At 46.0% G+C, this 10,967-nt stretch overlaps 2 protein-coding genes across 3 annotated transcripts; one reads left to right on the forward strand and one right to left on the reverse strand.

Moving 5' to 3' along the window:
- Positions 1-820: 820 nt before the first annotated feature.
- Positions 821-6,007, reverse strand: tmem54a (transmembrane protein 54a). 2 transcript variants are annotated; one of them, XM_027008337.2, is made up of 7 exons: positions 5,856-6,007; positions 4,203-4,396; positions 3,665-3,724; positions 2,954-3,145; positions 2,368-2,508; positions 1,642-1,777; positions 821-1,455 (listed from the first exon to the last, which is right to left on the reverse strand). In XM_027008337.2, exons 1-6 carry the CDS (start codon positions 5,872-5,874, stop codon positions 1,649-1,651), a joined length of 735 nt encoding a protein of 244 aa, XP_026864138.1. In that variant the 5' UTR covers positions 5,875-6,007; the 3' UTR covers positions 821-1,455; positions 1,642-1,648. The 2 variants fall into 2 exon arrangements, with proteins under 2 accessions (XP_026864138.1, XP_026864137.1); XM_027008336.2 differs by having other exon boundaries at positions 821-1,478.
- Positions 6,008-6,811: 804 nt separating this feature from the next.
- On the forward strand, positions 6,812-9,549 carry zpcx (zona pellucida protein C). The gene is made up of 7 exons (XM_035532783.1): positions 6,812-6,951; positions 7,042-7,213; positions 7,284-7,380; positions 7,684-7,769; positions 7,858-7,946; positions 8,228-9,248; positions 9,472-9,549. The coding sequence occupies exons 1-7, from the start codon at positions 6,945-6,947 to the stop codon at positions 9,509-9,511; spliced, it is 1,512 nt and encodes a 503-aa protein (XP_035388676.1). The 5' UTR covers positions 6,812-6,944; the 3' UTR covers positions 9,512-9,549.
- Positions 9,550-10,967: the final 1,418 nt, after the last annotated feature.

The following is a 10,967-nucleotide window of genomic DNA, read 5'->3' on the forward strand; positions in this document are numbered from 1 at the left end:
TTACGCCCCCAAAATGTAAGTTTTGACATTTTCTGAGACATACTCTCAATCTGTTAAAAGCAGTTTAGATTAACGACTGTGCTCTAATGCGCACACAGGCTCTCCCACACAGTCGGACACGGTTCAGCTCTAACAGCTGGAGCGACGGATGTGGGCGAGGCCTTACTGTAAACCTGCCAATCAGAGCAGAGCTCACCCCCCCAAAAAGGCCCAATCACAGGCTTGTAAATGTGCGTGTAAAACCACATATGGACATTTTTGGCCCAAACCAAAATGCTGAATAAATGAATTTGGTGGCCAAAAATAACAGTCACATGCTTAGTTTTCACAGGAGTTTGGGAGTTCAGTTTGGGTCGGTGAAATGTCCAGTAATAAAAATGGAGATTACGAGAAAGAAATCAGGTCTACATCGCCGGCATGCACGGTATGAAAACCTTTGGCATTTTCAGAATAAGCACAAGACAGGAATACGTAGGTGAAAGCAAGTTACAAGAAAAACTCATTTTAGCAGTATGCATATTAAGATAATACTCATGATAATTTTAATTTAAAAAGTAAATGTGTAACCTTTTGACCTACAAATTATAAATAGAAGCTATATATGTATATATATATATATATATATATGCATGTGTATGTAATGTATATATTATATATATATATATATATATTATATATATATAATTACATACATACACACACACTATATAAAAATACTGCCATGTTGCAGTGATGGCGCTGATATGCCAAAAAAAAAAAAAAAAAAATTAAAAATAAAATAAAAACTCTCCCCCTCGGATCATTTTTTTTTTTTTTTTTTTTTATAAAAACGCTTTGAGCATATCAGCATCATCACCACATGGCAGTATAAAAATTAGTGTGCACAAACAAACAAAACAAAACGGAACAATTTTCTTCAATTGTTCAAAACAGGTCACAGCAAGGACATTAAAACATGCAACCTGCACCTTTTCCTTCCACGGAGTAGAGTGGATTTCTTGCACGTGTATTTTTAACACCGTTTTTTTTTTGTTTTGTTTTGTTTTCATCCACAGGTAACAAATGAACCATCAAATGTTCAGGAACAAACACAGTTAAAATGGTCCCATTCTCATTTGACTGTGGCTAGATTACGGATCGTCTCCTTTCCTCATTCCAGAGTGTTCGCACACTGTTCCTCTCCGGTTTCTGAATTCCAGAGGCTGGAATGATCTTTGGAGTGGAAGACAGTGGAGCTGGAATAGCCTTTGGGAATTCACAAGTTTCAGTTTCAGATCAGACATATTCCTGAAAGTCCTGTTTGCCGCACACACACCCACACCCACACACACACACACACCCCTCCTCCGTCTCTCGGAGTCCTTCGTCTGTCTACGCTTCACGGAGCTCAGGGGTCCTGAGGGGTCCCCTCTCTGTCCAACAGTCCAGCAGTGGCGGCCCATACCATACCCCTCCCTGCATGACAGCAGAACGGCAGTCTAAAGAGGTGCATGACAAATAAGTGCTCAGGAAGTACTGTCAAGACTGGCTCAAGTCAGAAATTATATTTTAATTTCTATAACCTAATTAATGGTGATATCTATGTGTAGGGCCAGGTGAATTGGGCAGGTACAGTGCCACCCTGTGGCTCAGGTGTTGTACCTCCAGCTCACAGCTCACTGGTCTCCTCGGTGGGTGTGGTCGTGTTGAGAAGGTCGTTTTCCTCTGTAGGCTCCTCCACGTCAGGGGCGTAGCTGGATGCTGCTTGGTTACAGTCCTCTGTTGTACGGAAACGCACCTGAGATTGCCCCAAAACCACCAAAAAAAAAAAAAAAAAAAAAAAAAAGTGACCAAAATACCACGTAATCAAAAAACTGTGGACATCAATTAATATGCGAGATATCAAAGTACCCAAAAAACAAACTACAACAGACACAGATATCCACTAGAATATTTCAACTAAAGGTAAAAGATGTTTGACTGCACATGTCCAGCTCTTACAATAGCAGGACCACCAGGAGCAGAAAAACTCCATAAGAACCAGGACATGTACAACAGATGGATCAAAAACACACAAAACAGCCATTAAATGAAGGCCTGGGTTGCACATTCAAAAGTGATATTACCATATAATTCTATTCTAATAATGACATCACCACTTATATATAAGTGATAATATCCAGCAGGACGTACCTTTGTTCAAGGTGTAAAGGACCTTGTTAAGAACAAACAGGCTTTTTCACGGCCCCCGGACCCCGACTTGCACGGAGTCTACACGGGGACTTTAGACCGGCTTGCCCTCGCTCCTTGTTGACCGAGCACTTAGACAGCTGCAGCGGTTAAACGGCTACCACATTAAACTTGTGGAGAGGTTTTTTTTTTTTTTACCCGGTTGGCGTTAACGGGCATCTTCCTCCACGGGCATGGGAGGCGGAGGAATGCAGTGCACGCCACAAAGCAGCGGCCCGAAAATGCCACCTCCACCAGAGACATGATGATCACGAGCACCCATAGCGTCAGCGTCGTCCCCTACAGCATGGAAAGACAGCCTCAGTGCTGGAAGAAATCTCGAATTTTTCTCTAAAGGTGCGGCAGATTAACTGTTCCTGTTGTAAGGGTTAACGCTCAGATTTAACTGGAGGGGAACTGGTCCTATAACACTGTGTGTGTGTGTGTGTGTGTGTGTGTGTGTGTAAAAGGGGGACTGCCCCTATAACCGCAAGTTTACTCTGTGTGCACGTGAAACAATAAATAGCCTCAGTGTTTGCAGAAGCTTAAAAGGTCATCCAAGCAACTTGTTTGACAGACTATAAAATCCAACCCCTCCCAAGTTCTAGTGTTCTAAGTAGTGAGTACCATACTGGACACCAGTCACACCAGAGTGAGACTGCAACCAGCTCCAGCGCTACAGGTTTACTGTGCTGATGGACAGGAGATACTCCGAGCACAGTGGGTGCGGAGGGGCTTCACTCACGTAGATGCGTGTGGGGTCGAACGGGCACTCGTAGGTGATGCTGTAGGTGTTGACGGTGCCGTTCAGGTTGCACTGCGTCAGCAGACTCAAGCCGCTGTTACTGATGGCCGTCACCATGGACGCGAACACGCTTACAGCAGAGGCACATCCCAGGAGGCAAGCCAGGAGACTCATCACCAGCAGCAGCCACTTCTGCAGACCCACGGGTCGGCCCACGGGTGTGGAACATGACCAACACTTAAATACCTAGCATCTGGCAATACTACTACCATTACTACAACAACATTCTGTGGCGTTAAAATGTTCAGATGACAAAATATAAATGTTCCAACTTGTTTCTTTGCCCATATTACGTCTTACTTGTGTATTATCGATAACATTAAAGTCTGAGTTTGCACATGAAGAGCAGCATTTTGGATAATGTATATAATTATATACATTATAATTATATACATGGAAACACACACAAAGAGAAAAACGCTGCAGCTGATTTGAAACGCCTCCGTAAAAGGTCCCCTTTGTCTCCCTGTGTGTGCAATAAGTGCAGGCACAGGCACAAATCTGGGAATGGTATGGAGTCATAAATAACTCCAGAGCTTCTAAACAACAGACAGGAGACACTGTAATTAGGACAAAACATGTTACAAAGTGCTCTGTCGACCGACCGACACACACACACACACACACACAGTATATGAACATTCCACTTACCAAAGACTTGTTCTTCATGTTTTTAGACAGGACAATGGCAGATATTCCACCAATAGCTGCCTGCATGTCACAGCATGACAGAAAATCAGACACGATGACGGCGTGTGAGGACCAACAGACAACTACATCTGTCTAAAGATACAGGAAATAACCCACATATGGAACCCCAGGACCTGACGTTAAACATTTCCCAGAATGCAGTTTGAGTGTGAAGTCCAGTGTGATCTAGCTAGTCAGGAGAACCTGAGCAATAGGGTGCTGGTTCAGAACAGGGATCAAGGCTCCGCATGTGGGAGTGTGTCTGGGCACATGCCTGTGTGTGGTGTGGAGCCCAGACGATAAATCTCTGCAGATACCACCATGTCAGATTACTTACAGTGTGGGAGCAGACTGCATGCGCATGCACGCACACACAAACAGGAAGATGTGCGCAGTCAGACTCCCACCCACACATGCGTGTATGCAAACGCGTGCGCGCACACACTCGAAATGGGGCGGGACTGACGTGTCCCTTCAGAGACAGCCGGGTGCTCTCTACCGTCAGGCCCGCCGTGAGGGCGATGATGTTGGCGATGGCGTACTCCATGGTGGCCGCCTGCACGCTGACGCTCACGTTGCGGAGCACGGCGCCGTGCACGAGCGCCCCCAGCAGGAAGTTCACATGGCCTGCAAGCACCAAGCCCAAACCGGTCTTCATCAGGATCTTTGTGTCCTTCAGGTTCCTGCAACACACTGGAGACAGGAAGGTAAAGGTCATCCCTGGATGTGTTTAAAAGCACACAACCATTCATCTACCTGAATCCAGCAATCAGCAACAGCTGGGTGAGGTGAGGTGAGGTGAGCTGCACTGTGAGTGGAAATGTGAGGTCTGAGCACCACCAAGGACTGGAGAGATTTAAAATTTTGGGGGTTAAACAGCCCCCAAATGGCACAAAAGTGTTACTGCACTTGATTGTCAAGAGAGGAAGGAGATTACTTTGGAAACATAAGGAACAGTTAAGAAAATAATAAACTCATAATATGCAAACCAGCAACAGATCAATTTTGGATTGACGCCATAAACCTTGTTTAACAACTGCTTTGAGGCTGGCTAGCTCCGTCTGTGTGTGTGTGTGTGTGTGTGTGTAAGGTATGGCGGCTGACATGATGAATAAACTCAAAGCTGACAATCAGGTTCTGGAAGCACTGACATCATGAGGGACTCTGGGATGGAACGCAAGGCAAAACGAAACATGAAGGACAAAGTGTAAACTAATGAAAAGGTAACTGGTTATACCGATTACATACAGCTCTCTGTAAACTCATACTTTCAAGAAACCTTTTGGCAAATCCACACAGAGCAGCAAAACCCTAAGTTCCATTTTATTAACAAACATCTATTACTACAACAAAAACAAGCAATATGCTATGAAAGGTTTTTGAAACGCACACAGAATAGGCTCTTGCATGTAATGCAACTCAACTTGCACGCAAAATAAAACAAGAATAAAAATTCTAATTCAAATTAAAAGCATTGTGACCCTCGTGTGTTAGGGGGGACTTTAGCGCGATGTTTGAGTCATTGGGATCGACGTGCAGGGACAAGCGTGGAAACAATCCTTCAAATGCACCAAAAGCAACCCACACCCATCTGGTGACAGACTGACACAGTATCTCTGAATAACTGCATCTCTGAACATCCGAATAAAACTCCAGGTGGGCAACTGCAGTGTACTGTAGTAAAAGACGTAGACATTCAACATTGTAGTAAAGTACACAGCGTTTCCAGAGAAAGTTTCTTCTCTGGAGACTTTATTTCACTACAATTTTTCACTCTCTCTCTGTGTGTGTGCATAAATATTAATAAACCATAATCCATCGACTGAAAAGATAAACCCCCACCGCTGCGTGAAACACAAGCCTGCCACGCCTAAGAGAAGGAACGATTCAAGCCCCGACACAATCAGCACTCGGAGTAGACCTTCCCCTCCCAGAGAAGCCTCCAGCCTCACCACGCTAACGTGGACGTGATTCCCACGCCAGCGCTGGACGCTGGACACCTGACGGACAGGTCTGGACAGGTCTGGAGAGGTTTGGAGGGACTGAGGAGCAGCTTGGCAGATCAGGTCCTGTTCTCTTACCTCGTGAACTCGGGTGGCGTTCAGCTCTCCCCGCCTAACTACGCAAGACGCACTGGGGCACGCGAGCTTACCGATGTTCATGAACTTCATCTTTATGTTCCCGAGTTTTCCTCTTTCAGGTCATATTCGAACTTCAGAAACCGTCCGTCACGGCCCATTCGTGCGCGTCCTTCTTCCGCCGCGTTTACCTGCGCGTCCGCACGCAATACGTCCGCAGACACGCCTCCGCCACACACCTGTGCGCGCAGCCCCGACAACCGCGCCCTCGCTCACAGGCACGAGCAACCTCAACGTGGTACGGTCCGTTACACGGGGGTGCGCGCTCACACGGCTCCCGGGCTGGAGTCTGCCGCGCGACAGCACCCCACATCAAACACGGCATGGGGTTAGCTCTGCTCGTGCTTATCCATAAGATCACAGGAATCAGCCTGACACGAGAGCTGAAGACAGGACGGTGCTCACCGCGGCGACAAGCTCACCCCGCCTCGTGGACTCGTCTGAGACGCCTGGAATTCCACAGGTGCTCGCGGACAGTTGCAGTGGGACAGTGCGCGTGGGCGTGTGGGGTGTGAAATCGGTGACCTTAATCGCGGGATTAAAATATTAATGATACAACAATCGAACACGTTATTCTAGTTAATGCGTTTCAGTTGTTTGCTTTTATCTGAATGACTGAAGTTTGTGGTTTGATTAAACGTTTCATCAGAAACAACCACTTGTAATCACATAAAACGAACGATTCAACCAGAATTGTATGTCTAGTAATTGGGCTACACCCCCAAACCCCCCCCCCCCCCCCCCGTCTGATCACGTGATTATGGAATAATTTAAATACTCTTGCAGCAACTAGGCCTGATAGTCCTTTAGTGTGAGTTGAGTTAGATTACTTTATGGAGATGGGGTTGTCTACAGTTGGTGCCCGGTTCATATTGCATATGTTGTTTGTATATGTTGTAACACATGAAAGCAGTGTGCAGTTTGACTTTAATTCATCTGTCACTCCTGATGGCTGGCCTGACTTTACAGTGCTTAGCAGCAGTGTATTTCAAGCCGAGGGTGTTCTGCAGCCGTCTGATTTTGGTGACCTTGAGTTAAGCTTTCCGGCACCTTTCCGGACCTGGGACTTCATAAACACAGAAACTGGCTTTGCTCTGAACTTCATGAACTGTAAGTAGTTTAGACTTGATCCTGGGTCAGAGCACTGCCAGCTCAGCCTGGTGCCGTTCTGGCTAACGTTGGCCTCTTTCCCTTTGCCAGCGTCTTGGAATGGCTCTGCTGAGACCAACGTCTACCAACGGGGAGACCTGCTGTACCTACAGGCATCGGTGTCAGGGGTTCCTGGTCGTGAGCTCTACATACAGTCCTGTTATGCTACACCATCACTGGACCCAGCTGATGAATCCAGATATACCCTCATTCTCAACAAAGGGTGGTGTAGTTCACTTCCTTGTGGCTTTGTTTGTTTGGTTTTTGTTTGACTGGCCTGCTCTGTTTGGCAGGTGTGTGTCCTCCAAGCAGTCTGTGGTGAAGTTTGTCTCCAGACAGAATTGCTCCATTAACTTAATTTTGCACACGTCCACTCTGAAGTTCTCGCAGGTGAGTTCCAGGAATTCCTCACCTCTGTTCAACAGTGCTCCTGGATAACTACTGTTCTTCTAAAGTTTTGGTGAAGGTTTGTGCCTGTTCTTGAACTTGATCTGAGTCTTCAGAGACTAAAACTGGAAATGTTTTTCATTCTGTTAAGTTATTTTTGTAATCTAACTTCATACTCTGCTTCCAGGACAAACTGTGCCTCAGTAGCATTTCAGTGCAAAAAGTCTTACTGGGTGTGAAGTCTCTAAAAACTGATGCTTGTCAGTAAAAATATGGCTGTGGCTTGCATGCTTTAATCTCCTTTAGGTGTATGTGCACTGCAGTATGGTGCTCTCCCATTATGGGCTGTCCCCAAGCACCAAGTCCTGCAATTACAACAAGAATGCATCCAGGTAACTGGTTATCTCGAGTGGCCCAAAGATGCTAATGCATGTGAGCTAAAGCTGGTGGGGGTTTGAACATCCTCTGTACATCTCTCAGATGGGTTGAGTTGGGAGGCCAGACTGCAGTATGTGACTGCTGTGCGTCTAGATGTAGAGGGCTTCCTCACTACAGGGGTCTCCTTGGAGGTCAGTGTCTAGGCAGTGGTGCCTGACTAGTAATCAGAAGGTTGCCAGTTCAAGCCCCACTGCCAAGCTGCCACTGTTGGGTCCCTGAGCAAGACCCTTAACCCTTACTCAAGTTGTGTTCAGTCAAATGTAAGTTGCTTTTATTGAAGGCATTGGCTAAATGCTGTAAAATGTAAGTCTCTTGAGACTCTGAGAACCAAACTTGGTGTTCTGAGGAGTCTTCTATGCTTATCATCCCATCTTATGTTGTCAACTTAAAAGAAGAGTTCATTTCCTTTCAGAGTTTATGGTGCTGGTGAGCACTGTTCCTGTGACTATTGTGGAACAGCCATCGTCCATTGGGGCCTCCCAATTTGGAGCTTCAGCCATTGATGCTGGAAAAGGCTGGACTGTGTCTGGAGCAGCACAGTCTTCTACTGAGAGAGGGTGGGTTGCATCTGAAACCTCAGGGGCAGGCAGCTCTGTGAGAAACAAGCTCAACAGCTCCCCCTGGTGGTCCCAACCTGCAGTCACCAATGAAGTAATGGTCATAAACCAAGATCTTGGAGATGCTTTGTCTTTGTGGCTGCCAGGGCTGATGGTAGATATTCAATCTAATCCAGTTTTCAAGATGGAAATTGACTCTCAAAAGGTTAAAGGCCACATTCCTAGCCTAAGCAGTCCTTTAACTGAAGAACTGCTCCTAGATGACTATGGAGCAGAGGGCCAGAAGGAAGAACCTTTAAAGATATCTTCAGAGCTGAAGTCTCCAAACCAGGAGCTCCCAGGTGTGGCTGACTGGCTTGCAGCTGATGCACCAGATCTGAGGAGTGAAGAGCTTGATTCTAGTGACACAAATTATGCGAGTGACTTTTGGGAGAACCAGGAGGAGGGAGAGGAGCTGAGGGGTGACGTCTTTGGGAACTTCAGCCCGCACTCTCCTGTGGACGAGTCCGCTGAGGATGTCCCGCCCCTCCATGCCGACGGTCCCATCTCTCAACTGCACAATGCACTAAAAAACAAGATCCGTGGCAAGACTGAAAGCGAGGACGAAGTTGTGGTTCTCTCTCGGACAGAAATGCTCTTCAAGAGGGTTAAAGATGTGCAGTTGGAACCCCTGAAGCAATCCAAGCTGACCCTCACCCAGGATCCAGATGGATCCAGTTCTCTCCGTTATGAGGAACAGCAGAGGACGCCCTACATGGCTGACCAGGAAGTCAGGAAAACCTGGCTGGATCTGGGAAGGAAAGGTGTTGGAGAAGGCCGTCGAACTCAACTGGGTACTGGGGGAGAACTGATGGTGTCCCTCTTGGACCTACTGAGGTGAGTTGACTTGCTTTTTACAATACAAAAGTGTTCTAATAAAGGTAATGGACCAACACTGGTGTGATGAGAATCAAATAGCCCTCTAGTCTCCTCAGGCCTCTGAATTTTGATCCTAATTCTCTGTAGATTACTGTTGTCCTTGGTCTCTTTGGCAACATTCTTGTAAACTTGTCATTGAGTTTTGTCTGGGTTTTTGGTTTCTCCCCCCCCCCCCCCCCAGAGGTCTGAACAAGGCAGTGACATCCATGCACTCGGTATGAAGAGCTGTTGTCCCTCTTTTAAATAAAGGCTTCTCAGGATGTTTCTGCAAGTGTCATGGTGTGGTTTTTGGTTTCCCCCCCCCCCCCCCCCCCCTTATCAGAATTCCAAAAGAACTACAGAAAAGTTGGTTCCTCCTGACCACGAGTCGGATGGTTAAGGAATTGACTGTATGGCAGCTGGGGAAAAATGGTAAAATTCAAATCGTATACAGAATTGGGTGTTTTATAATGCAGGCTGAAGGCAGCCACCTTACCTGGGGCTGAAAGCCAAGGCTAATGGGAGGTGAACATGAGTTGTGACCACTGGAGCAGAGAGCCAGCTCTGGCTTTGCAGAAACACATGGTGGTTCTGAATCCCTTTTAGTGAAGGATGGCTGTTCTTCTGAAATGTTGCACATCGTCTTGGCATTGCCTCAAACAATTCACATTACTTGCGTGGCTTCTCCTGACGGGTCATAAGAAATGGATCCAAACTACTAAATAAGGGAGCTTTGTCCCATTGTTTCGCCACCCCTCCTTGGAGGGGGTGGACCTCATCGCTCTCCCTGACTGGATGTTGCTTCATCTGATCTTCTATTTATAGAAAACTGCATATCTATACATATTTGTCAAATCTTTAGAACAAAAGGCATAAAATAAATGTAAAGTATTTGAAGGAATCTGTAGAAGTCTTGTTGTTCATATTTTTCTTCTCCCAGTCTGAACTCTAGTGCCCCCTTGTGGATCAAAGTGCACTAAGCTGCGACACCTTTCTTCTCGTATACTAAATCTTTTGCCGTTCTCATTGGAAGAAAAACCACCGTGGAAGGCGCGCTACTTTAACGGTTTTCCCCATTCTCTGTACCTCTGGTTTGAGTTGACTGGGTTTGTTCTGTCCAGTTTGGCTAGTGCTTCTTCAGCAGCATTTCCTGAAGGGGGAATCTGGGTTGTAGCCAGCTCCAACTTTTCCACCTACCAAAACAACCAGGGCTGCATTGCAGGGTATTACCCTAACAGTTAGTTGTAAATATTTGGTTAATGGCTTTCTGTATATACTGTCCTATTCCATGCTGGCTTGTCCCTTCCTTAAGCAATGTTTGGGGGGGGGGGGGAAATATGCATTTTAACCGGTTCAGCTCTTGAGATGGGATAAGCTGTCCTCTTACAACTGCCCTTAATTTGGAGTTCAAAGATCCAAGATTATTGTTGGCTAGACTTTTTGGGATATTTTAAATATACTACAAATTTTTATTGAATCAGCTTCCCATTTTAGCTGCTGTTTTTTTGAAATCTCTGGAGTTAAAACTAAGAACTTGCCTTTGCTAGATTAAGCATATAGGCTGCTGTTTAGATGTGTTCCTCTGGGCAGCTCATCAATTCAGTTATTGATTGATTTGGCTTTTCCTAAATGTGCCAAAATGTCATCTGTAATAGGGCCAGTGTTTTGTTCCCCTTGAATAACTGAAATCCCTTTATA

Source organism: Electrophorus electricus, chromosome 13, assembly GCF_013358815.1.
Source record: "Electrophorus electricus isolate fEleEle1 chromosome 13, fEleEle1.pri, whole genome shotgun sequence".
Lineage (NCBI taxonomy): Eukaryota > Metazoa > Chordata > Actinopteri > Gymnotiformes > Gymnotidae > Electrophorus > Electrophorus electricus.